Source organism: Rhinopithecus roxellana, chromosome 16 (genome assembly GCF_007565055.1).
Source record: "Rhinopithecus roxellana isolate Shanxi Qingling chromosome 16, ASM756505v1, whole genome shotgun sequence".
NCBI lineage: Eukaryota > Metazoa > Chordata > Mammalia > Primates > Cercopithecidae > Rhinopithecus > Rhinopithecus roxellana.
Window position 1 is genome coordinate 16,029,834 of NC_044564.1, and position 27,325 is coordinate 16,057,158.

Here is a 27,325-nt window from a genome sequence, read left to right on the forward strand (position 1 = left end):
GAAGTTGTCTCACAGCTCGCTGATGCTCTATTCCCTTTTTATTTGCCTTTTTTTCCCTCTGTGTTTTATTTTGGGTAGGTTTTTGTTGTCATGTTTTCAAGTTCACTAATGTTCTGCAGTCTTAATTCTGTTGTTATTCTCATCCCAATGTATGTTTGTGTGTGTTTTAAATCTCTAGATGTTTTATTTGGGTCTTTTATTTTGCAATAGTTTCCCTGTCTCTACCTAACATGCTTAATCTTTTCTCTACCTTCTTGAAAATATAGAATGTAGAATTGTCTACCAGTTGTATAAATCTCTTGTCATTTCTGGATCTGTTTCTGTTGATTGATTCCCACCCCCACCTCAGTATCTTGGGTTATATTTTCCTAGTTCTTGGCATGCCTGGTGATTTTTAAATTTGATGTCAGATATGAGTTTTACCTTGTTCGGTGCTGGATATTTTTGTATTATGTAAATGTTCTCAAGTTTCATTCTGGAACATAATTAAGTTGGAAACAGTTTGATCCTTCTGAGGCTTGTTTTTAAGCTTTGTTTGGCAGGACCAGAACTGCATTTTGTCTGGAATTAATTTGTCCCCACTACTGAGATAAGGCTCTTCTGAATACTCAAGATTTTCCACTCAGGGCAGTTTTCTTCAATGAAGTTTAATTTTTATTATTTCACGTTCTCTGTTTGGTTCTTTCTCTCAAGGACATTAACGGGCTGTACATTGATCTGTCTTCTCTGTTCTCCTGCTTTATCATCTTCTCTCTTGCTGTTTTCATTTTTTTATCCTTTTCCTGTATTTTAGTAGAAGGTCCCCAAAGTGCCTTCCACATTATCGATTCCGTTTTTTTACTGTTGTAATTCTGCTTCTTATCGCCTGTGTAAATTTCTGCTCTATATTACTTTCATGACTCTGTTGTTAATTCAGTCTGCCCTTTTTTTCATATTGTTCTACCGTTTTGTCTCATCTTCCTTATACTTTATTCAGAGACTGTGTTTTCATGAAGTTTGTGAAAAACATTAAAAAAATTGTTTAAAATGCACTCTTTGTCTATTTCTTGCCATTTTCTCCTTTTTGCTATTCTGGAATATATCCACAGACCCCGTGTTGGTTTTATTTTGTTTAATTCTTGAGAGGGGAACCTGAATTTCTGTTCAGGTCTGAAATTTGCTTTTAGGTCCCTTGCTGTATACCTGAATATTGTTAGAATCAGCTCTTGATTCTTAAGCTAGACGTAGGGCTGCACCACATTGACATCTGGGATTAGCTGAATGGGGCTGGAGGGGTAGGCCTTAGGCACTCTCAGGGGAGCTTGAGCTCTGTGTACTTTCTTTGCAGTTGGTGAAATTGGTATGCCAGGACCCTCTGTTGTCTTTGGCCCAGCTGGCAAATGATGGCTATGCCTTTATCTCTTTTCCTGGGGCTACTGAGCCCCACCCCCTTATGTTAATATTTTTTTCCTTCTGCCGAGGCAATGTGTGCAACCTTTGGTATTCTAATACCACCCACCTCTTGAGTTTTGCCAGTCTGCAGGACCTGTCTGTCCCTGGCTTTTAGCTCTGGGCCCCACGTGAAAGAGTGTTACTGATCCTGTCAGAATTGCCTGGAATAAGAAGTGGAGTTTCAGGCCAGTGTTTCTCTTCAACTTGGCCCCATTTCCACTATATCTTTTTTTTCTTTTTTTTTGAGACAGAGTCTTTCTGTGGAGTACAGTGGTGGCAGTCACAGCTCACTACAGCCTCGACCTCCCCTGCTCAAGAGATTTCCCCTCTTCAGCCTCCTGAGTAACTAGTGCGTCAGGTGCATGCCACCGTGTCTGGCTAATTTTTGTATATTTGTAGAGATGGGGTCTTGCTGTGTTGCCCAGGCTGGTCTTGAATTCCTGAACTCAAGTGATCTGCCCACCTCAACCTCCCAAAGTGCTGGGATTACAGGCATGAGCCACCATGCCCGGCTGGGCTGTGATATTTCTTGATTGTCTTTGAAGTCCCCCATAGTACATTGAATATAATGTTCCATGATTTTTTTTAGTGAGCTAATTAATTACTTCTATGACATCATCTAAATAACTGAAACAACAGCTATACTCTCAGTATAGGTCACAATTGCGTATGAGTTTGTAATAGAAAAACCTGTAGAAGTGTAGCATGTTGCAGCTCAGAGAATATGGATAAATGCCATATTCACCCAAAGTTAAGGGCAAGGATTTTTGATAGGGCTTGGTTTGAATCTATGTATTGCTTTGGATAGTATTGTTATCTTAGCAATATTATGTCTTCCAATCCATAAACAACATGGGATGTCTGTTTATTTGTGTCTTTAATTTCTTTCTGCAGTGTTTTGTAGTTTTCTTCTTTTTCTTTTCTTTTTCTTTTTCCTTTTTGGACAGAATCTCCCTCTGTCACCCAGGCTGGACTACAGTGGTATGATCACAGCTCACGTTTTTTTTTTTTTTTTTTTTTTTGAGATGGAGTCTCGCTCTGTCGCCTGGGCTGGAGTGCAGTGGCCAGATCTCAGCTCACTGCAAGCTCCGCCTCCCGAGTTTACGCCATTCTCCTGCCTCAGCCACCGGAGTAGCTGGGACTACAGGCGCCCGCCACCTCGCCCGGCTAGTTTTTTGTTATTTTTTAGTAGAGACAGGGTTTCACCGTGTTAGCCAGGATGGTCTCGATCTCCTGACCTCGTGATCCGCCTGTCTCGGCCTCCCAAAGTGCTGGGATTACAGGCTTGAGCCACCGTGCCCGGCGATCACAGCCCACTTTAGCCTAAAACTCTTGGGCTCAAATGATCCTCTTGCCTCAGTCTCCCAAATAGCTGGGACTACAGCTGTGCACCACTATGCCTGGCTAATTAAAAAATATATATATATTTATTTTTAGAAACAAGGTCTTGCTGTGTCGTCCAGTCTGGACTCAAACTTCGGACCTCAAGTGATCCTCCCAAGTAACTGGGATTACAGATGAGAACCACCACACATGGCAGTTGTGTAGAGACAGGATTTTACCGTACTGCTCAGCCTGGTCTCAAACTCCTGAGCCCAAGCAATCCGCCCACCTCGGCCTCCCAAAGTGCTAGGGTTACAGACGTGAGCCACCATGCCCAGCTTCTTGAGTGTTTTTGTCACAAAAGGGTGCTGAATTTTGTCAGATGCTTTTTTGATATCAGTTAAGACGATACGTGTTTTACGTGTTTTTTTTTTTTTTCCTTTATTCTGTTAATTTGTGTTACATTGATTGATTTCATATGTTGAACTATCCTTGCATTCCAGGAAGAAATCCCACTTGCTGGTAGTGTATAATTCTTTTAATATGCTGCTTAATTTGGTTTGGTAGTATTTTGTTGATATTTACTCCAGTGTTCATAGGGATATTGGGCTATAATTTTTGTATAGTGTTTTTGTCTGGCTTTAATATCAGAGGGTACTCCTGACCTAGTAGAATGAATTAGGAAGTGGTCCCTCCTCTTCAGTGTTTTAGAAAAGTTTGAGAAGGATTGGTGTCAGGTCTTCTTTAAATGTTGTTAGAATTTACCAGTGAAGCCATCAGGTTAGGATCTCTTTATTGAGAGAGTCAATGCCCTTGATAGTTATAGGTCTTTAAGGTATTGTTTAATTTCCACATATTTATTAGTTTTTCAGTTTTCTCTCTTACTGATTGCTACTTTCATTTCATTGTGGTTAGAAAAATACTTTGTATTTTTAAAAAGACGCAGTCTTTTTAAGTGTATTGAGACTTGTTTTATGGTCTAACACATGATCTATCCTAGAGAATGTCCTGTGTGCACTTGGTGGTTGACATGTCCTATACAGGAATACCTTGTTTTGTGCTTCACAGATACTGTATTTTTTTTTACAAATTGATAGTCTGTGGCAACCCTGCATTAAGGAAGTCTATCAGGGTCATTTTTCCTGTTGCACGTGTTTACTTTGTGTTTCTGTGTCATATTTTGGCAGTTCTTGCAATATTTCAAACCTTTTCATTATTATTTTGTCTGTTACAGTAATCTTTGATCAGTGATTTTTTGATGTTACTATTGTAATTGTTTTTTGAGGCACCGTGAACTACACCCATAAGGGACAACAAACTTAGTCAATAAATATGTGCTCTAACTACTCCACTGAGCCACCATTCCCCCATCTTTCCCCTTCTCTTCAGGCCTCCCTGTTACCTGAGACACAACCATCTTGAACATAGACACAACCATCTTGAAATTAGGCCAATTAATAAACCTACAATGACCTGGTGTTTAAGTGAAAGGAAGAGTCATATGCTTCTTACTTGAAATCAAAAGCTAGAAATGACTAAGCTTAGTGAGGAGGGCATGTCAAAAGCAAACAGAGGCCAAAAGTTGGACTTCTTTTTCTAAACAGCCAAACTGTGAATGCAAAGGAAAAGTTCTTGAAGGAAATTGAAAGTGCTACTCTAATGAACTTATGAATGATAAGAAAGCAGCAGCCTTAATGCCGATATGGAGAAAGTTTTAGTGGTCTGGATGGAAGATCATACCAACCACAGCATTCCTTTAAGCCACAGCCTTCGGAACAAGACCCTAATTGTCTTCATTTCTCTGAAGGCTGTGAGAGAGGTGAGGGAACTGCAGAAGAAAAGTTTGAAGCTAGCAGAGGTTGGTTTATGAGATTTAAGGAAAGAAGTGTCTCCATAAAGTAAAAGTGCAAGGTGAAGCAGCAAGTGCTGATGTAGAAACTATAGCAAGCTATCTAGAAAATCTAGCTAAGATAATTGGTAAAGATGGTTGCAGTAAGCAACAGATTTTCAATGTAGATGAAAAAGCCTTCTATTGGAAGAAGATGCCATCTATAACTTCCATAGCTAGAGAGGAGAAGACAATGCCTGGCTTCAAAAGACAGGCTATAATTCTCTTGTTAGGGGTTAATGCAGCTGGTAACTTTAAGTTGAGGCCACTGCTCAGGTACCATTCCCAAAATCCTAGGGCCCTTAAGAATTATGCTAAGTATACTCTGCCTGTGCTCTCTAGATGGCATGGTGAAAGCTTGGAGACAGCCTGTTTACAGAATGCTTTACTGAATATTTTAAGCCCACTGTTGAGACCTACTGCTCAGAAAAAGATTCTTTGTAAAACATTACTGCTCATTGAGAAGCACTTGGTCACCCAAGAGCTCTGATGAAGATGTACAAGGACATTAGTATTGTTTTCATGCCTTTTAATACAACATCCATTCTGTAGCCCCTGGACCAAGGAGCAATTTCAATTTTCAAATCTTATTATTTAAGAAATATATTTTGAGTCAGGTACAGCAGCTCACACCTGTAATCCTAGCACTTTGGGAGGCCAAGGCAGGCAGATTGCTTAAGCCTTGGGGTCCAAGACCAACCTGAGCAGCATGCAAAACCCTGTCAATACAGAAAATGCAAAAAATTAGCAAAGCATGGTGTCATGTACTTGTATTCCCACCTACCCAGGAAGCAGAGGTGGGAGGATCACCTGAACCAGAGAGTCAAGGCTGCAGTGAGCCACAGTCACACCACTAGCTACTATAGCTGCTATTGATAGTGATTCCTCTGACGCTCTGATGGATCTCTGGGCAAAGTAAATTGAAAATGTTTTGGAGGCAGCGCGGTAGCTCACACCTGTAACTCCCAGCCCTTTGGGAGGCCAAGGCGGGTGAATCACTTGAGGTCAGGAATTTGAGACCAGCCTAGCCAACGTGGTGAAACCCTGTCTCTACTAAAAAAATACAAAAATTAGTGTAATGGCGTGGTGTCACATGCCTGTAATCCCAGCTACTCGGGAGGCTGAGGCAGGAGAATTGCTTGAAGGCAGGAGGCAGAGGTTGAGCTGGGATTGCGCCACTGCACTCCAGCCTGGGCACAGAAAGAAAGAAAGAGAGAGAGAGAGAGAGAGAGAGAAAGAAAGATGAAAGAAAGAAAGAAAGAGAGAGAGAGAGAGAGGGAGGGAGAGAGGGAGGGAGGGAGGGAGGGAGGGAGGGAAGGAGGGAGGAAGAAAGACAAAAAGAACATATTTTGGAAAGGAGTCACTATTCTAGATGCCATTAAGAACATCTGTGATTGGTGGGAGGAAATCAAAATATCAACATTAACGGAAGTTGATTCCAGCCCTCGTGGATGACTTTGAGGGGCTCAAGACTTGAGTGGAGGAATTAATTGGAGGTGTAGTAGAAATAGCAAGAGAAATAGAATTAGAAGTGGAGCCTGAAGATGGGACTGAATTATTGCAAAGGCATGATAAAACTTGAGTGGATGAGAAGTTGCTCCTTAGGGATGAGCAAAGAAAGTGATTTATTGAAATATACTCTACTCCTGGTGAAGATGGTGTGAACATTATTGACAACAAAGGATTTAGAGTAAGCTTTTCCAACCTGTGACCCAGGACGGCTTTGAATGTGACCCAACACAAATTCGTAACCTTTCCTAAAACATGAGTTTTTTTGTTTTTGTTTTTGTTTTTTTTTTTTTTTTGAGACGGAGTTTCTCTCTTGTCGCCCAGGCTGGAGTGCAATGGCACGATCTTGGCTCACTGCAACCTCCGTCTCCCGGGTTCAAGCAATCCTCCTATCTCAGCCTCCCAAGCGATTACGTTGCCCACCACCACACCTGGCTAATTTTTGTATTTTTAGTAGAGACGGGGTTTCACCATGTTGACCAGGCTGGTCTTGAACTCCTGACCTCAGGTGCTCCACCCACCTTGGCCTCCCAAAATGCTGGGATTACAGGTGTGAGCCACCATGCCTGGCCGAGTTGTTTTTTTTTTTTTTTTTTTTTTTTTTAAGCTTATCTGCTATGGTTAGTGTTAGTGTGTTTTATGTGCGGTCCAATTCTTCCACTGTGCCTCAGAGAAGCCAAAAAATTGGACACCCCGATTTGGAATATAAACTTTATTGATAAAGCATCAGCAGGGTTTAAAAAGATTGACTCAAATTTTGTGAAAGAAGTCTGTGGGCAAATTGTTATCGAACAGCATTGCATGCTACAGAGAAATCTTTTGTAAAATAGTCAATTGATGTGACAAACTTCACTGTTGTCTTATTTTAAGAAATTGGCAGACCAGGCACGGTGGCTCATGCTTATAGTTCCAGCACTTTGGCAGGCTGAGGCAGGCAGATTGCTTGAGCCCAGTAGCTCAAGACCATCCTGGGCAACATGGTGAGACCCTGTCTACAAAAAATACAAAAATTAGCTGAACGTGGTGACACACGCCTGTAGTCCAGCTCCTTGGGAGGCCGAAGCAGGATAATTGCTTGAGCAATTCCTGACCTAGGAGGTCAGGGCTGCAGTGAGCCATGATCACACCACTGCATTTCATCCTGGGCAACAGAGCGAGACCCTATCTTGGGAAACAAAAAAGAAAGAAATTGCTACAACCACCCTACCCTTCAGCAGTCACCACCCTGATCAGTCAGCAGCCATCCACTCAAGGTAAGACTCTCCACCAGCAAAAGGATTGCAACTGGCTGAAGGCTCAGATGATTGTTAGCATTTTTTAGCAATAAATTTCTTTCTTTCTTTTTTTTTTTTTTGAGACGGAGTCTGGCTGTGTCACCCAGGCTGGAGTGCAGTGGTGCAATCTTGGCTCACTGCAGCCTTTGCCTCCCGGGTTCATGCCATTCTCCTGCCTCAGCCTCCCAAGTAGCTGGGACTACAGGCGCCTGCCACCACGCCCGGCTAATTTTTTTTGTATCTTTTAGTAGAGACGGGGTTTCACCATGTTAGCCAGGATGGTCTCCATCTCCTGACCTCATGATCCACCCGCCTTGGCCTCCCAAAGTGCTAGGATTACAGGTGTGAGCCACCACGCCCAGCCAATAAAGTATTTTTAAATTAAGGTGAGTACATTGTTTTTTTAGACATAATGCCATTGCACACTTAATAGACTACAGTAAGGTGTAAGCATAACTTTTATATGCACTGGGATACCAAAATTTGTATGTCTCACTTTATTATGCTGTTTGCTTTATTGCGGTGTTCTTGAACTGAACCAACAATATCTCTGAGGTATGCCTGTATATGTCTTTATAGTAGGCTTAACTGGTTTATAATGTTGTTCAAGTCTTCTATTTCCTTATAGATCTTCTGTCTGCTTTTTTCTGTGCATTCTTGAAAGTGGGGTATTGGAGTCTCCACCTATTGTTATAGAACTGTCTATTTCTTCCTTCAGTTTTATCCACTTTTACTTCGTGTATTTTAGAGTTATATTGTTAGGTGTGTATATGTTTATAATTGTTATATTTTCTTGATAGAATTGAACCTTTTTACTCAACATATAATTTGTCTCTTGCAACCTTTTTTGACTTAAAATCGATCATTTCTAATAATATAGCCATCTCAGACCATTTTTTGTTGCACTTACATGGAATATTTTCTTTCATCCTTTTACTTTCAGCCTCTTTGTGTCATTATATCTAAAGTGAGTCTCGTGCTCACCTCGGCAGCTAAAGTGAGTCTCTTGTAGACTGCATGTAGATGAGTCGTTTTTTAATCCAGTTACTGACAAGGAAAGATTCACTTTACAATTTAGATATTTGTTTTCTGTATGTCTTACATGTTTTTTATTCCTCAATTCTTCCATTATTGCCCTCATCGTATCTTTTATTATCTAGGGGTTTTGGGTTTGTCTGGCAGTAAACCATTTTGATTCTCTTCTTTTTGAGTGTGTTTTTTGTTATTTTCTTAGTAGTTACTTTGGGGTTTGCAATTAACATTTTAAACTTTTTAACAACTTACCTTGAATAATGCCAGCTTAGGTTTAGTACAGTCACAGCAAAATGTATCTCCTGTCCCTTCACTTTCATGTTGTCATCACTGATTACATTTTTATACATTGTATAATACATGTATTAACATAGATTTATAATGATTGTTTTATGCATTCATCAGCCTTTTAAATAATGTAGAAACAAAAGAATTATAAGCCGAAAGTACAACAATGATGGCTTTTTTTTTTTTCTGAGACAGATTCTCACTCTGTTGCCCAGCCTGGAGTGCAGTGGTGCGATCTCCACTCACTGCAACCTCCACCTCCTGGGTTGGAGTGATTCTACTGCCTCAGCCTCCCGAGTAACTGGTATTACAGGTGCGTGCCACCACACCTGGCTAATTTTTGCTTTTTTTAGTAGAAATGGGGTTTCACCATGTTGACCAGGTTGATCACAACTTCTGACTCACATGATCCACCTGCCTTGGCCTTCGAAAGTGCTGGGATTATAGGCATGAGCCACTGAGCCCAACCAGTGGTGACTTGTATATTTACCTAAGTAGTTAACCTTTACCAGAAATCTTAGCTTTTTTATGTGGCTTTGAATTTCTGTTTAGCCGTTCTTTTATCTCAGCCTGAAGGACCCCTTTAGCATTTCTTGTAGAGCAAGTCTACAGGTAGCGAACATCCTTAGCTTTTGTTTCTCTGGGAATGTCTTAGTTTCTTCTTCATTCTTGAAAAGATACTTTTGCCAGATCTTAATTGACAGATTTTTTTTTAAGCGTTTTAAATAGGTTGTCCTACTGCCTATGGCCTCCATATGGTTTCTGCTTATGGTTTCTGATGAAAAATTAGCTGTTAATTTTAGTGAGGATCTCTTTTACTTGACTAGGAGCTTCTCTCTTGTAGCTTTCAAGATTCTCTTTGGCTTTGGCTCTTTCTACAAGTTGACTATAATGTGTTTTATCCTGCCTAGAATTTGTTGAGCTTCTTGGATGTGTAGATTCAAATCTTTTATCAGTTTTTAGAAGTGTTTGACCAGTATGTATTTCTTCCAATTGTTTTTCAGCCCTTTTCCGTGCCTCTACTTCTGAAACTCCCATGATATGTATGATGGTGTCCCACAGGCACCTCAGGTTCTGTTCATTTTTCTTTTTTTTTTTTTTGAGACGGAGTCTCGCTCTGCCACCCAGGCTTAGGTTAATCACCTCCTAAAGGCTCTACTTGTAAATATAGCCAGACTCTGAGGTGCAGGGCATTACAGCTTCAGTGTGTGAACTGAGGGGCAGCGGGGAAATGCATTTCAGCCCATAATGCATTGTTGTACCTTTCAGCTCCAGCTTTTTCCATTTGGTTCCTTTTTATAATTTCTTTTCTTCTTTTCTTTTCTTTTTTTTTTTTTTTTTTTTTTTTTTTTTTTGAGATGGAGCATCACTCTGTCACTCAGGCTGAAGTGCAGTGGCGTGATCTTGGCTCACTGTAACCTCCACCTCCCAGGTTCAAGCGATACTCATGCCTCAGCCTCCTGAGTAGCTGGGACTACAGGCTCATGCCACCATACCCGGCCAATGTTTTTTTTTTTTTTTTTGAGACGAAGTTTTGCTCTTGTCACCCAGGCTGGAGTGCAATGGAATGATCTTGGCTCATTGCAACCTCCACCTCCCGGGTTCAAGCAGTTCTCTTGCGTCAGCCTCCCGAGTAGCCGGGATTACAGGTGCCTACCACCACGCCCAGCTTATTTTTGTATTTGTTGAGGGCTGGTCTGGAACTCCTGACCTCAGGTGATCCGCCCATCTTGGCCTCCCAAAGTGCTGGGATTGCAGGCGTGAGCCACCACACCTGGCCCACGCCCAGCCAATTTTTATATTTTTAGTAGAGATGGGGTTTCACCATGTTGGCCAGGCTGGTCTCGAACTTCTGACCCCAAGTGATCTGCCCACCTTGACCTTCCAAAGTGCTGGAATTACAGGCGTGAGCCACCACTACTCCTGGCCCCACCCCCCCCTTTTTTTTGAGATGGAGTCACGCTTTGTCGCCCAGGCTGGAGTGCAGTGGCATGTTCTCAGCTCACTGCAAGCTCCACCTCCAGGGTTCAAGCCATTCTCCTGCCTCAGCCTCCTGAGTAGCTGGGACACAGTTGCCCACCACCACGCCCGGCTAATTTTTTGTATTTTTAGTAGAGACGGGGTTTCACCGTGTTAGCCAGGTTGGTCTCCATCTACTGACCTCGTGATCCGCCTGCCTCGGCCTCCCAGAGTGCTGGGATTACAGGCGTGAGTCACCGTGCCTGGCCTCCTGGCCCCTTTTTATGGTTTCTGTCTCCTTATTGACGTTGTTATCCTGATTTTCTTTGTTCATCATTTTCTTTTGTTCTTTGAGCATATTGAAAACAGTGGATTGAACCTCTGCGACGTGTGATTCTAGTGTTGGTGTTTCCTCAGGGGCAGTGTTTCTCATTCTTTTTCCTGTGAATGCACTGTATATTCCTTTTTGTGTGTATGCTTTTACTTTCTTGTTGAGAACTGGACATTTGGAGTATGATATTGTGGTAACTCTGGAAATCAGATTCTACGCCTCCTCAGGGATTGCTTTTGTGACTTGGTGAGGTTACAGTTACCTGTTTGTACAATGACTTTTCCTATTTTGTGAAGTCTGTATTCCTTGTTGTATGTAGTTGCTCAAGTTTTTTTTTCTCTTATCCATGCAGCCAGCCTGTGACCTGGAAGATTTTCTTAACTGTCTGGATCTGTGTGTGTGAGTGTACAGATGTAGGTGTAGGTGTCTTAAATCTTGTGATAGGTACCACCAGGGAAACCACTGCAGCCTGAGGGGGCCAAAACAAAGCTGAGCGAGTTTGCCAGACTGGACAAAATGCACAACCGCACATTTTTGGAGAACAGGGTCCTTCCTCCACCCCCACTCCTTGTATGAGCCAGCTGCTGTGGGAACACAGGCCTCCTTCCTGCAGGCTGCGGGTGGCAGGGCTGTGGAATGGGGATTTATGCACACTGATCTCTTCTGAGTTTCAGCAGCCTCCCTTCATTCAGCACTCTCTTGGTTGCTGTGAGTGTCTGATCTGCTTCTAGAGTTCTGAAATTGTGATTTTGATCATTTTTTCAGCTTCCTGATTATATTGGTGGAGGGACCGACCCATGGAGCTTCTGACTCCACCATTTTCCATAACTTCCCTTGTAGCATTTATTTTTTTAGAACGGATTTTAAATGTCTTATTCTCAGTCATTTAGAATTCCACAACAGAGGCCAGGAGAGCTGGCTCACGCCTGTAATCCCAGCACTTTGGGAGGCTGAGGCGGGTGGATCATCTGAGGTCGGGAGTTGGAGATCAGCCTAACCAACATGGTGAAACCCTGTCTCTACTAAACAAAAAAATACAAAATTAGCCAGGCATGGTGGCACATGCCTGTAATCCCAGCTACTTGGGAAGCTAAGGCAGGAGAATGGCGTAAACCCGGGAGACGGAGCTTGCAGTGAGCTGAGATCTGGCCACTGCACTCCAGCCCGGGCGACAGAGCAAGACTCCGTCTCAAAAATAATAATAATAATAATAAATTTGGAGGTGTAAATACCCTCCTGTGTCTGACACAAACCCTGGAGCAAAGAGTAGAAGCAAAGAGTAGTTATTTTATGTAAATTTCATCTTGGCAAAAAAATCTATAAAATCAGCTAACTGAAAAAAAAATCACAACATAGGATAAAGTTAACTTCCTGAATTTACAAAAAGCCCTACAGATCAATAAGATTAATTGCCCAATATATTTGCATCAAGGATGTGACTGATTTTATAAGAAAAAGCCACAAATGACCAGTAAACTAAGTACAGAGTGCCAGCCAGCCTCATTCGTAATTAAGGAAATGCAGATCAGAACAGGAATGAATCATGTCACTTAGAAGATAGGCAGGCTTTATTTTTCTTGTTAAATGATATCCAGTCTTGGTAAGAGTGTTGAGTGTTGATTGTGAGGGTGTGACTTGGTGCAGCCTTTCTGGCAAGTAGTTTGGTAATATGTATCAGAAAAATTTTTTAAAACATTAGCCAGTCATGGTAGCATGCCTATAGTCCCAGCTACTCGAGGGGCTGAGGCAGAAGGGTTGCTTGATGACCCAAGAGTTCAAGGCTATGTCAAATGCACAGCCCTTTAACCCAGCAGTTCCACTGGTAGAAATTAAGCTATGGATATTTCCAAAGGTATGCAAGATAGTTATGCAGAAATATCTATTATAGCATTGCTTGTGATTTTAAAACCCCTGCCAAATGAAATTCTGTAAGAGGAGAGCTGCTTAAATTACGATACATCCATATAATAGAAAGCTATGTGGCCATTAAACAGAATGAGTTAGCTCTTCTTGTACTAATGTGGGAAGATCTCCAAGATATATTAAGTGACAAAAGCTAAGTGTAGAATAAAATGTAGGTAATGAACCCAGTTGAGTAGGGATTTTTAAAGGATGTATATGATTTATTCTGATATATGCACAGAAGTTTCTAGAAATATAAACAGGAGTTTAATGGTGATTTCCTTTGGGGGAGACTAGGAATAAATGATGGAGAGATTTTTTTTACACCTTTCTATAAATTTTTTTACATGTGCATGTGTTATCCCACACCCCCTTTTTCAAATAGCTAAAAACAAAATTCTACAGTGGTGAGATCTAGCAGAGAATCTGTTCACCCAGATGTAGTTTCCAGAATTTACATACTTTTAGTCTACTCATTTATATAGTCAACTTTTCTTTTTGAAATTACGAATACCTAAATCATTTATTTCATGATCTATTTTTGTTTTAAATGACTATGAAATGTTTTAAGATGTATAAAACTGTAATACTTCACTCAAAAATGCTGTCTTTTAAAATTATTAGTACCTAATCTGGCGTTTTTGGCATCTTAGAGGAGGCAGAGTGATGTGATAGGAAAAATCACATAGACTTTAGAGTCATCCAGACCTGGATTCACATCTCAACGTAATAAAAACTAGCTTTTAACCTTGGGAAAATTTCTTAAAATAGCTGAACTTCACACAATCAAGCCCTACATTTGCGGAGTAAATTATAAAGATTAAGTGAAAAAAGGTATACAGTCTCTAGCAAATCATAATTACTCAAGAAACCTTCATTTCTTCTCGCCATCTCTCCCTATCCCTCGAAGATGACTTTCAGTCTTTGTCTGGGTTGTCTGGCTCTGTTATACTTAGAAAACTTGGGGCTGGGCGCGGTGGCTCACACCTGTCATTCCAGCACTTTGGGAGGCCAGGTGGGCATATCGCTTGAGTTCAGGAGTTTGAGACCAGCCTGGGCAACGTGGCGAAACCCTGTCTCTGCAAAAAATACAAAAATTGGCCGGGTGTGGTGGTGCGTGCCTGAAGTCCCAGCTACTCAGGAGGCTGAGATGGGAGGATCACCTGAGCCCAGGAGTTTGAGACTGCAGTGAGCTGTGATCACACCACTGTACTCCAGCATGGGTGACAAGAGTGAGACCCTGTCTCAAAAAAAAAAAAAGAAAACTTGGTAATTTAGCAATGTTTGGACATAATATCAAAGCAAGGTGACATATAGCAGTGATAAATCGTTTGGGTGGTTTTTTCTTTAAGTACAGGATTTTGGGGAATTAGAGTATGGGCAGGATCTCTAGCACTGCTCATCTTGTGTGCCATTGTTAGGAATTATTTCTAATGTTTGACTTACCCCACAGAATATATTTACAGTAGCGACGCAGGCAATGCCTTATTCTTCGTTATAACTTTGTCTTCTGATCGACTCTGTTCGGTAGCAGGGACTACTTAACTATCGTGTTTGGTCTATAACTCTTTAGACAGTTTGGAGATCACCAGATAAGAAAATAGCTCACCGTGCAGTTTCATTCAGTTTCATATCCTCAGAAGCCCTTAAAGGGCTAAAATTCTGGCAGCAGCTGGAGAGAGCTCAGGGCCTGAGTGACTGTGCCCCTTTAGTGGTGAAAGACCAAAGGTGCTATTGTCCTGTCCTCACTGCTCCAGCCCCCAGGCCCCTCACTCCCTTAATGTACTCTAGTCTGATGGTCTCCTTTCAGTTCCTTGCAATTGCCAAATGCATTCCTGCCTCAGAGCCTTTGCATATGCTTTTCCTTGTTCCCACTATTCTGTTCTCCCACCCTCACCACAACCTGTCAAATATCAGTTAAATCTGAGGCTTAAAAGTTCTGTCATTTTGAGATGGGCACAGTGGTGTATACCCATAGTCCCAGCTACACAGGAGGCTGAGGTGAGAGGATCACTTGAACCCAGGAGTTCGAGACTGCAGTAGCTATGATGGTGCCACTACACTCCAGCCTGGGTAAAAGAGTGAGACCTCATCTCTTTAAAAAAAATTCTGCCAGGAGCAGTGGCTCATGCCTGTAATCCCAATACTTTTGGAGGCTGAGGCAGGTGGATCACTTGAAGCCAGGAGTTCAAGACGAACCTGGGCAGCAGAGTGAGACCCCTGTCTCTACAAAAAAAAAAAAAAAATTAATTTTTTTTAAAAACTAGCTGGGCAGCCAGGTGTGGTGGTTCACATCTGTAATCCCAGCACCTTGGGAGGCCAAGGTGGGCAGATCATGAGGTCAGGAGTTCGAGACCAGCCTGGCCAACATAGTGAGACCCCATCTCTACTAAAAATGCAAAAAAAAAAAAAAAAATTAACCAGGTGTAGTGGTGGGCGCCTGTAATCCCAGCTGCTCGGGAGGCTGAGACAGGAGAATCGCTCAAAACTGGAAGGTGGAGGTGGCAATGAGCCGAGATCACACCATTGCACTCCAGCCTGGGCAACAAGAGCGAAATTCTGCCTCAAAAAAAAAAAAAAAAAACTAGCTGGGCATGGTGGCATGTATGTATAGTCCCAGCTACTCAGGAGGCTGAGGCAGGAGATTGCTTGATTACCCAAGAGTTCAAGGCTGCAGTGAGCTATGATTGTGCCACTGCACTCCAGCCTGGGCAACAGAGCAAGACCCCATCTCATTAAAATATATATATATTATTTGAATGGGTATCGTTTGTTTTAACTGTAAATATTTACAGTACTTGGTTTTACTTGGGAGATTTGTATAGCTTACAAATCCTGTCACTGGATTCTGTTCTCTTACCCACAGACACAGAGCCAAAATCAGGAGTTCCACAAGGAGCAGTGGTGAGTCCTGCCTTTGGCAAACTCACACCTGCAAGCTTTGCCCTAGGGATTGAATCCCGGGGGGCCCATAGGCTAGAGGACCTTGTGGAACTTTGGAACTTGTCTTAAGGATGGAGAAGGGGATAAAATACATTTATCTTTGGGCTGGAATTAGTACTAATTTTTCTTTTTCTTGTAGCACCGAACAAGATTTGTGATGAAATGGAGCCTGGAACAAACTCTTTTCGGGTAGAATTTCCTGATTTTTCCAGCACCATTCTACAGAAACTGAACCAGCAGCGCCAGCAGGGACAATTATGTGACGTCTCCATTGTTGTCCAAGGCCACATTTTCCGGGCACACAAAGCCGTTCTTGCTGCCAGTTCACCCTACTTTTGTGACCAGGTACTCCTGAAAAACAGCAGGAGAATTGTTTTGCCTGATGTGATGAACCCAAGAGTGTTTGAGAACATTCTCCTATCCAGCTATACAGGACGTCTAGTAATGCCCGCTCCAGAAATTGTTAGTTACTTGACAGCGGCAAGCTTCCTCCAGATGTGGCATGTGGTAGACAAATGCACTGAAGTTTTAGAGGGAAACCCTACAGTCCTTTGTCAGAAGCTAAATCATGGCAGTGACCACCAGTCACCAAGCAGCAGTAGTTACAATGGCCTGGTAGAGAGCTTTGAGCTGGGCTCTGGGGGTCATACTGATTTTCCCAAAGCCCAAGAACTGAGGGATGGTGAAAATGAAGAGGAGAGCACCAAAGACGAGCTGTCATCCCAGCTCACCGAGCACGAATACCTGCCCAGCAACTCGTCCACAGAGCATGACCGCCTGAGCACGGAAATGGCGAGCCAGGATGGGGAGGAGGGCGCCAGCGACAGCGCCGAGTTCCACTACACCCGGCCCATGTACAGCAAGCCCAGCATCATGGCTCACAAACGCTGGATCCACGTGAAGCCCGAGCGCTTAGAACAGGCTTGCGAGGGCATGGATGTGCACGCGGCCTACGACGAGCATCAGGTCACAGAGTCCATCAACACCGTGCAGACCGAGCACACGGTCCAGCCTTCAGGAGTGGAGGAGGACTTCCACATCGGGGAAAAGAAAGTGGAAACCGAGTTTGATGAACAGGCTGATGAAAGCAATTATGATGAGCAGGTGGATTTCTATGGCTCTTCCATGGAAGAGTTTTCCGGAGAGAGGTCAGATGGGAATCTCATTGGGCACAGACAGGAGGCTGCCCTCACAGCAGGCTACAGTGAGAATATTGAAATGGTAACAGGAATTAAAGAAGAAGCTTCCCACTTAGGATTCTCAGCCACTGACAAGCTGTATCCTTGTCAGTGTGGAAAGAGTTTCACTCACAAGAGTCAGAGAGATCGGCACATGAGCATGCACCTCGGTCTTCGGCCTTACGGCTGTGGTGTCTGTGGTAAGAAATTCAAAATGAAGCACCATCTCGTGGGCCACATGAAAATTCACACGGGCATAAAGCCCTATGAGTGTAATATCTGTGCAAAGAGGTTTATGTGGAGGGACAGTTTCCACCGGCATGTGACTTCTTGTACCAAGTCCTACGAAGCTGCAAAGGCTGAGCAGAATACAACTGAGGCTAACTAAAAATAGGATCTGGCCCTTGAGTGGCATGCACAAAAATAAACTATGGTAATTAATGCAAATCTGGGCACAGATGATGCGTGCTACTTGCTATTATGAGAGAAGCTTAAAAAAAAGGAAGATATTTCTGAAAGACCAGCTCTAAGTAGGCCAATTAAAAAAATCTAATTCCTCAAATTTGTGTGTTCCAGTCCTGGCCTGGAATGGGTAATGGGGTGAGTTAACCCACCGCCCAGCTGGCAAGGGAAACCTTCTGACCGGTTGTGATTGAAACAGGTGGACAGAGACACCTGCACTTGGAACTGGACTCCACCCACCAGTTCCGTTTCAGGTGGCAGCAGCTTCGGATCACTCATTACTACAAGGTCATGCTGAAATTTTATTTTGCTCTTGCTATAGATACTTAGGTAATGCGGATTTGTTTTGATAGCTGTTTCCCTGAAGGAAGTGCTACTTATATAAAAGCTACAAATAATGTGATTCCTAGGATGAGAAATTGGTTAACAGAGCTCTGTTGTCTGGTTTTATTCTTTCTAAAGGATATTTTCACTAAAACTATGGAGATGCTAAGAGAATGACGTTCTAAATATGAAACAGATAACTTACGGTACAAGGCTGACATAGTGCCCTTGTCAGTTTCTGTAAGATGCCACTACTGTCACAAGGTGTTTCAGACTCTTGATAAGGCAGTGTTTTGTATTTTAGTTCTAACATTTGAGTTTGGACAGTTGTATCTCATTGTAATTCTCTAGGGTGCCAGAGATAGGTATTTCTCATTGGTTTGCTTTCCCAAATCCTGTTTGGTTAATCGTAGCCTCCATGCAGTGGGGTCTACTCTGTGGCTGGTAGACACCAAGCTGCTGTGACTGACCACGGTACCACGGGCCGCTGCAGCCCCTGCTCTGTCTTAGATTATGGTGCTTTACAAAGAGGGTGGTCCATGACCACACTTAGTGGGAAGGAGCCCCAAGTTGTGGCTGAGAGTTCCCTGTGAACTTCGGTAGTTCATAGAGTGCTAAGGTGACACTACACCAACCAGAGTGAGAGGGCAGATAGGCAGGATTCTATGAGTGATTATACTTAAGGGGAAAAAATGTGCCCAAGGAGAATCTTGAAAATACACTCTTTCAAGGTGGGGGAGATACTCTTTAGAGGGTACACTGAGCTAATACTGCCAGTTCTTTATGAGCGCCGGAATGTGTTTTTAAAAGGAGTCCTAAGTTTAGCAAAGTAGTCTACAGAATCATGCTCCCAAATTATAGATAAAGCTGCTTAAACTTACAAGTCCACAAAGCTATGCCAACCAGAAAAAAAAAAAAAACAAAAAAAACAGCTCTTCTGAGACCTTTTCTGCCCATCAACTAGATGGTTTCGGTTAAAAAGAAAGGTATATTACACGTGCTTTTAGGCTGTGTAATGTACCTGAGGTTATCACCAGGGTAGGACAGGGCACTACTACTATGTCATCTTTTCCATAAATGTGCTGGGTTATTTACTTCTAAATAGAAACGTTTTTCCTTAAACTAAAAATAATTTTTCTTGGATTTGGGGTAAAATTTTATTTGAAAAGTTTGGCTTTGCTGTAATGTAATAGACATTGCTGGCAATGGCCTCTGATTCTCAAGCTCCTAACACCAAGGTGTTTACTTGTTGAACATTGTCTGGAAAGAGGAAAGAAAATACTTATTTACCAGTTAACTCTTGTAAGCAAGATTACAAACAGGGATTTATTCACAACACTGTATCATTCTCGATATATAAAAAGCACTTTGTATTTAAAACTTTATTATAAATATATATATATATATTGTTTTTTTAAAACCTAGAAACTAGATATTACCTCTTGGTTGTTTGCCACATTAATAGCTTCTCTTAGTATTGAAACGTTCCTGGTTAGCAGTCTTTTCTCTGTGTACCTGACACATGTATACAGAGGGGACTGTACAATCAAGCCTAATGTCTCCTTTTCTTTTTCTCATGGTAGAGGCCAGTGGGTTTTAGGTATGATCCTAGCCATTATATTTGAGGAGAAATTGTTCTATTACTACCAGTTTCAGTACTAAGGTGGTGATGCCATTTTGTTCTGCCAAAAACTGATCACCCTCTCCCATGGTATTAGCAGAGCATTTTCTGCCTGTTTGGAAGGTTTGGTGTGCTGCTTCTCATTGTGCTATTCACATGATCATTAGGACACTGTGGGAGAAGAGTCTGAGAAGTGAAAATACAGCTCTTCCGGGAGAGATGTGGTCCTTCAGTTCTGCTGAAGTCAGCATAGTCCCTTGTCATGAGGAAGAGTTTCTGTTCAGCCGAGAGTGGTGGCACGCTTGGGTGGTAGTTTTGGAAGCAGTCGGTTGTGCTAGGACTTATTTAATACGTTGTGAAGAGAAGAGTGTCTTCTTGAAAGCCTTATGCATCCATCAGCTACTAAATGTAGAACTTAAATAAGTTGCTCACGTCTGTTCTTTTAAGTTTTTTGTGGTATTTGAGGTTTTGGTAAAAGTTGGGATTTGTTATCAGGCAGCCAGAGCCTGTGAGGTGGTAGGGTGTCTGAAATGCTGGCCATGTTCAGAGAGGCAGGAGAAGAGGATTGCTTTCATTTGAATATTAAAAGTGAATTTTTGTAAACTCTGGTTTTTACCTTTTTTTCATCCCCACCTTGGGTTGGAGGAATAGTCTCTTCTCTTCACCTCAGTATAGCTTTAGAAAATCTTTATCCTTCCTAATGAGTTTGGGTAGTGATGGGTAACATTGTTCAAACAATCTTTCAGGGATCACGTCAGTGGCCTACAACCAAGCTATTTGTCCCCTACTTTGAGTCTTAACTGTGGTTTTTCTTCAGTCCCCGTGGGAAAGGGCTTCAAGGCACCACCAGTGGTATTTAATATTCATACTTGGGGCCAGGCGCGGTGACTCCCGCCTGGAATCCCAGCACTTTGGGAGGCCGAGGTGGGTGGATCACCTGAGGTCAGGAGTTCAAGACCAGCCTGACCAACATGGTGAAACCCCATCTCTACTAAAAACACAAAAATTAGCCGGGTGTGGTGGCACGCACCTGTAATCCCAGCTGCTCGGGAGGCTGAGGCAGGAGACTCACTTGAACCTGGGAGGCGGAGGTTTCAGTGAGCCAAGATTGCACCACTGCATTCCAGCCTGGGCAACAGAGTGAGACTCCGTCTCAAATAAACAAAGAAACAAAAAAAACAAACATACTTATGCCATGCTTTTACCTTTGGATACACACATGATAGTAATCCACATGGTGAGGTGCCTGTCATCGTTAACTAAGGAAGGACTGCGGTAACTTACCCTGCAGGGCTGTGGGTTGCCTGCAGGCGCTCCAGGGCCCCAGCCTGTTGATTCTGATTTCTAGGTCTCCTCTTCCTCTGGTGCCTTTTGGCCATGACTTTAAAAGCTTGCCCAAAAGGATCCCCTCCATTCTAGTGGGCATTTGCTGAACTAACCTGACCCTCAGGCTGGCTTCTAACCACTGGGGGAAGCTGCTTAGCCTCTGGGGCTCTCTCCTTGAGAGGCTCACACCCCCCCGAGCTGCTGTGGAAGTGAAGTTGAGACAGAGCAGAAGCTGCAAAGCCGTGCTTTCCCTGGGGAAGGGGATGTGCTGCAGCCTCCTGGGTGGGCGTGGAGAGGATACCATCACAGCGAGGCCAGGTTTTTGCTTTTGGAAGTTCTCTGATAATTTGGGGATGCTGGAAACCAGCATCATGTTATCCCCAATCCCTCCCGTGCCACCAATTTTGTGATTTGGGTTGCTTTAGTGGGTGACTAACTTTGTTCAGTGAAACCAGGGTTTGTCTGAAGTTTTTTCTTTGCTACTTACATATTTAAAGGTACAAGTTTCTTATTTCAGATCTCTACTGATAGTACCCTATGGGAAGATGCTGGAACACATTTTGCAAATGTGACTTTTTTTTTTTTAATTTTTGCTTGAAGCCTGTGTCATGTTAGTTGCTGCTGCCTTCTTTCCTTTTATGAGGTTCCCAATGTTTCGTCCAGAGAAGTACTTTATTTATGCAAGTCAGGTGACTCTTAGGCCACAAAACCATTTGATGATAAACAGATTATCATTAGGTGCATATCTTATTGATATTTTGTGAAATGTTATGCCTATGTTGCAAAAGTTGAATAGTTTTGTCTTTATATATTGCTGTCTTCAGTGTACAGCATGGTTTTACTTAATTGAATGTTAATGTTTAATATTTTCTTCTTATAGAAGAGATCATGCCCTTTTGTATGACATGTTTTAATAAATGTTATCTGTCAACTTTGTAAAAGTTTTGTTTTTCACTATGAGTAGATGACCACATCTTATTTGACTCTGGGTTTTGCCACCCGAGAATACAGTTATATGGTGGACTTTTGGTAAGGAAATGCCAAATAATCTGATCCAATGGGCAGTGAGTGACTGCCAGGCAGGCATTTATAGTAATATTTTAGACCCCCACTGGCCCCATCGGGTACTTGGGGTGTGCTAGAGGCTCTCTGTGTGTCCCTCTGGGTCCCCTTCCTGCTGTGCACTTCTCTCCAGGAGGCTGGCCACTGTGGACCTGTCCTGGCTTCTGGTCAGGATCCAGAGACACTCTGGATGGAACCTGGTAGATGAGAGAACAGAGAAGTCAGGGAATTCATTCCCCTGACTCCCTCCCGCCAGCTGTGGGTTGGCAGTGGCTGGGCTCCTCTGCCAAGGCCCACAAGTCCTGTCAGGCAGCTTCTGGGGTTTAGTAGCCACACCCGCTCCTTGTCCCCTCAAGCCAGTCCCAGTCCTGACTCCCTGCTTTTGCCAGGCCTCAGGTACATCACTGTCCTCAATGGAGTCTCTTAACCTTGCCCACACCCTTTGTAGATAGTCCCTTTATGAAACTCTCCTTGGTCACTCCATCTGAGTGTACCATCTCTCTCCTGCCAGGACCCTGGCTGATAGCTTAGGTGTCCTCATTTTACCTAATGAGGTAAAATGAGCCAACTGTGATTCAGAAAAGGTAGGTAAGGCCGGGCGCGGTGGCTCACGCCTATAATCCCAGCACTTTGGGAGGCCGAGGCGGGCGGATCACAAGGTCAGCAGATCGAGACCACAGTGAAACCCCGTCTCTACTAAAAATACAAAAAATTAGCCAGGCGCGGTGGCGGGCGCCTGTAGTCCCAGCTACTCAGGAGGCTGAGGCAGGAGAATGGCCTGAACCCGGGAGGCGGAGCTTGCAGTGAGCTGAGATCCGGCCACTGCACTCCAGCCTGGGCGACAGAGCGAGACTCCGTCTCAAAAAAAAAAAAAAAAAAAAAAAAAAAAAGGTAGGTAAGATACTAAAGGTTGTCCAGCGCCCAGAGCGGAACTGGGCTTCTCTGTGTGATCCGTGGCTGGCACGCTTGGCAGTGGGTATCTCCACTGCCCTGTCACCTCCACGCACTTTCGTGTTTGTTGGGTCTTCGCTTGCCTTCACTGTGCCCTCTCCTACCCCCACGACCCTGCCCTCTAGAAGCAGCAGTGGTACTCTTTCAAAGGCTGCAAGCGCCGGGTATTTCCTAACAACAGCCCATTACCAGAGACACTGCTTGTTTTAGACCACACTCAACCACCTTCCCACACAAACCTTCTGTTACCACTGTTTGTTGTGAGGTTCTTCCCCCTCCCCATTGCTGATTTTGAAGCCAACTCCAGATTGCCTCAGCTAGATTAACCATTCTCTGTATGGGAAAGAAGTCATCCAGAAAAAAAAACACTTCTAGCCTTTATTTGAGGCAGGGCTTGTCCATCCTGACCAAGGACAAGTAGCTCAGTCCCTGCAGCATGGTGATCTCTCTGACCCCCACTTTCAGCCCTGCAGAGGACCCCGCGGAGGCGCTGGGTACCAGCCGTGCACACCTGGGAAGCAGGTGTCCCCACAGCACGTGCCTCTCCCGGGGTGGAGGCCGGTGGGTTGAAGGAGAGCAGCGCTGTGGTTCTTGTGAGGAGAAAGAAGATGGAGTGGTTCCTTTGTGCTTGGGAACAGAAGTGGGTGGGATGTGAGGGGTGTCACCCACATGGAGCATTTCACACCTGTGAGGTTATTTTGATTCCGTCACAGTCAGCTCAGGGACTGCTACTTCCCACCAAACCACCGAAACGTTTCTTGAGACAGTCCCCATCCCTGGGCATCTTAGAGGGCGCAGGGCTCTAGAATTTGCCCAGTCAGTGGACCAGTTAGCAGGTCATTCGAAATGAGGTAAGCTTGAACTTGCTGTAACAGTCTGTTATTCCGTAAATGATGTAAAATATGTACTTCCTCAGTGCAGGTAAGTGAAGGATAAGAACTCTGTACCCTTGGTTCCAACTCTTAGGTTCTTTTTAAGAAAATACTCTACATTTAAAGTTCAGTGTGACGATGGGTGCAAATAACATTTTTTTCCTTTAACCGGGAAACAGAAAGTGAAGTAGTGGTGGGGAGAGGAGTCTTGGGGACTTTTTCTGAACTGGTTTGACTTGTTTGAATCAAAACCAAACAATTTGCTGGGTGCAGTGGCTCACACTTGTAATCCCAGCACTTTGGGAGGCTGAGGTGGGCAGATCACCTGAGGTCAGGAGTTCGAGACCAGCCTGGCCAACATGGTGAAACCCCATCTCTACTAAAAGTACAAAATTAGCCGGGTGTGGTGGCACATGCCTGTAATCCCAGCTACTCGGGAGGCTGGGGCAAGAGAATCACTTCTCCCAGGAGGTAGAGGTTGCAGTGAGCTGAGATTGCACCACTGTACTCCAGCCTGGGCGACAGATACTCTGTCTCAAAAAAAAAAAAAAAAAAAAATTGATTTTAAAATCTTGTACTACTTTTAATTTCTTCCAAATAAACCAAAACTTAGCCTTGCAAGTAGCTGGAAGAGTTACCATTGTCCTTTGAGGGACTTTGTGGGCTCTATAAAAAAAGAGAATTCATAAACAATATTGTAGGTAAATACACATTATTTTTTTAAAGTGGCTTTTTACTTAGACTACAGTGATTATGAGATCTGGTTTTTTTCCTCATTCCAAAATAAGAAACCAATACGAAAGCCATTAAATGTATTTATAACTTAATAAGAGACTATGTTACTCCCCAGAGTATTCTGGTCTGCGTAGTGCAACAGCTAACCTTTGTTAATGGAAGCTAAAGGCTGCCTCTAGAACTGCCACCGTCTTGTTAATTTGGGATTAGCAATGGTGTGATAAAATCTCACTTACTAGGATTCTCGGGAAGGATCCTCAACTGCACAGCATTCCACTCAGGATAGACGGATGCCAATGCTGTAAATGCTGCTAGAAATCCTGCAGGATCTGGCTTAGCTAGAAATTCTAGGCTTTAACATGACAGCAAAGTGACCTTCAGCCAAAGTAGAAAGGACTCATTTTTGCTTCACATACAGTGTGTCATATTGTGTGAATCTCTTTTGTCTATTCATAATATGAAGAATATAAGAGAATTTTTCTTGGAGAGAATTTTTTTTACTGCAGTTCTATATATTTATTGGACTCTGAACACCCACTCAACTCACTAAACACCATGCCGACTTTAATAGATATAAGAAAAATTGGGATTATGGAGTAAAAATAACAGCTCTAAGTGAAGATGCACTGCATGCTTAACATGTGTTAAGAACGTAACTTGGATTAACTCATTTATAACAGAACCATGAAGGAGAATTTCCTTCCAGGCCTCGTGTAGTGGGAAGGGCTGACAGCTTCCTATTCTGTTGGCGAGATTTTTTTCTTCTCCAGGGAAACCCCTCTGTAAGGCCTTCCTCCTGGGCCAGCAGGGATGTCTATGTCTGGAGGGAGATGCAGACAGTTGTCCCTCTCAGGGCACCAAGCCCAGCTTCTGATGCTGGGGAGCAAGAACCTAGGCCAGGCTGTCCTACTGAAGCCTTTAGGTGGCAGGTGACTCGCCGGATCCCCCTCAGGCTCTTGCACTGGATTCTGTGAGGAGAAATAGAGACTCCACCCCCAGACTGTGCTCTAGGCCTGGCACCAGCAGATAACCCTACTTGAACCCTCAGGTTTAGGAAATACATGTAGAAATTAACCCCAGGAATGCAAAGTCCAGTGATTTTCAAACTAGTAGAAAAGCTTCATCAAGGCCTACTCCAAGGAATGGGCGGGGAAAGGGAGCACTGACCCCTCCTCACCATCCAGAGCAGTTTTAATCTCACGTGCCACAGTGGCCAAGCGCTCACTCCTTGCTAGCATTTACATTTCCCCGGGGCCCACTGTGTTCTGCAGCGTTCTAAATGCTTTCCATGGATTAAACCTTCACCCTGACACCAACCCTGCCAGGTAGGTGCCATTGCCGTCCCTACCTAACAGGAGAACACTGACTTTCACAGATGTAAGAAACCCAGGCAGCCGGTGTCCTGGGCCCCACTGGGCTACAGGTACCCTGTTGCTATCTTGTGACTGCCGGCCCAAGGGCCCAGAACATCAGAGGAAACCCCACTCTGCCTGCTGGCGCCTGGAGAGGGGTTCCAAAGGCCAAGGGCTTATCTGGGCCCCTGACCATTGCCCTAGTGTTTATCTCCAAGAGACTCTGGGTCTCAACACCAGCAGAACCTGCTTATCTCCGGGTTGTTGGGCCCCAAGCGGGCCTGCCCTGTTCCCATTTGCTCCGGCACAGCCACTCCCTCACAGCAGCCTCCCTTCCACACGTAGTCTTCTGCCCTTGACTGCTCCAAGGCCGCCTCCTAAGCAGATCTGATGCCATCATCTCCCATGTGAAGTCTGCCTGACAGGATCTCAGTTCCTCAGCTTGGCCTCCAAGACCCTTCCAGATCTGACATCAGCCCTCTTGTTGGTTCTGTTCCTCTGCTCCCTACTTGGGACCTGGCTACTGTCCTAAGGCTTCTCTTGGCTCTTGCATGATGATTCTGTCTTGAGTATTCCCTCCTCCTCTTTTCTATTCACTCCCCTCTGACTTTTCCCCTCCTGGGTGAGCTCCTTTCTATTGTTGTAGGCTCTGCAAAAATTATTGCCGTGACACCTTCCCTGAGCATCCCACCCAGCTGCGTACCACTCAGTGATCCCATTTCAATTTTTTTTTTTTTTTTGAGACGGAGTCTCGCTCTGTCGCCCGGGCTGGAGTGCAGTGGTGCAATCTCGGCTCACTGCAACCTCCGCCTCCCAGGTTCACGCCATTCTCCTGCCTCAGCCTCCTGAGTAGCTGGGACTACAGGCGCCTGCCGCCACTCCCGGCTAATTTTTTGTATTTTTAGTGGAGATGGGGTTTCACTGTGTAGCCACTATGGTCTTGATCTCCTGACCTCGTGTTCCACCCGCCTTGGCCTCCCAAAGTGCTGGGATTACAGGTGTGAGCCACCGTGCCTGGCCTTTTCTTTTTCTTTTTTTTTTTTTTTTTGAGATAGAGTCTCCCTCTGTCCCCCAGGCTGGAGTGCATGATCTTGGCTCACTGCTACATCCATCACCTGCATTCCAGCGATTCTGCTACCCTGGCCTCCCAAGTAGCTGGGACTACAGACGCCTCCCACCATGCCTGGCTAATTTTTGTATTTTTAGTGGAGACAGCGTCTCACTATGTTGGCCAGGCTGGTCTTAGAACTCCTGACCTCAAGTGATCCACCTGCCTTGGCCTCCCAAAGTGCTGGGATTACAGGGGTGAACCAGCATGCCTGGCCCCATTTCATTTTGAACTTAGCTCTTCTGTGGCACTTGTCACTTTGTAATTTTGTATATACCATCCGTTCTTCACTCCCCTCCCCGCCACACACACCCACATGTCCCCTGCTAGACAGCGGGCTCCTCCGAAACAGGAACTATGACTTCATTGTCTGCCCGTTCCTGGCACAGTCCTGATCCACACTCAATCAATACTGCTGAATTTTGTGTGTGTGTGTGTGTGTGTGTGTGTGTGT

At 44.0% G+C, this 27,325-nt stretch overlaps 1 protein-coding gene across 4 annotated transcripts in view; it reads left to right on the top strand.

Annotated features, from left to right (window-relative positions):
* ZBTB43 (zinc finger and BTB domain containing 43) overlaps positions 1-21,732 on the top strand; it is a 32,288-nt gene extending 10,556 nt beyond the window's left edge. For all 4 annotated transcript variants that reach the window (XM_010365883.2, XM_010365881.2, XM_010365882.2 and 1 more), the window contains one exon: positions 16,020-21,732. In XM_010365883.2, the coding sequence (XP_010364185.1) occupies positions 16,043-17,446 (1,404 nt within the window). In that variant the 5' untranslated portion in view covers positions 16,020-16,042 and the 3' untranslated portion in view covers positions 17,447-21,732. The remainder of the gene's footprint in view (positions 1-16,019) is intronic.
* Positions 21,733-27,325: the final 5,593 nt, after the last annotated feature.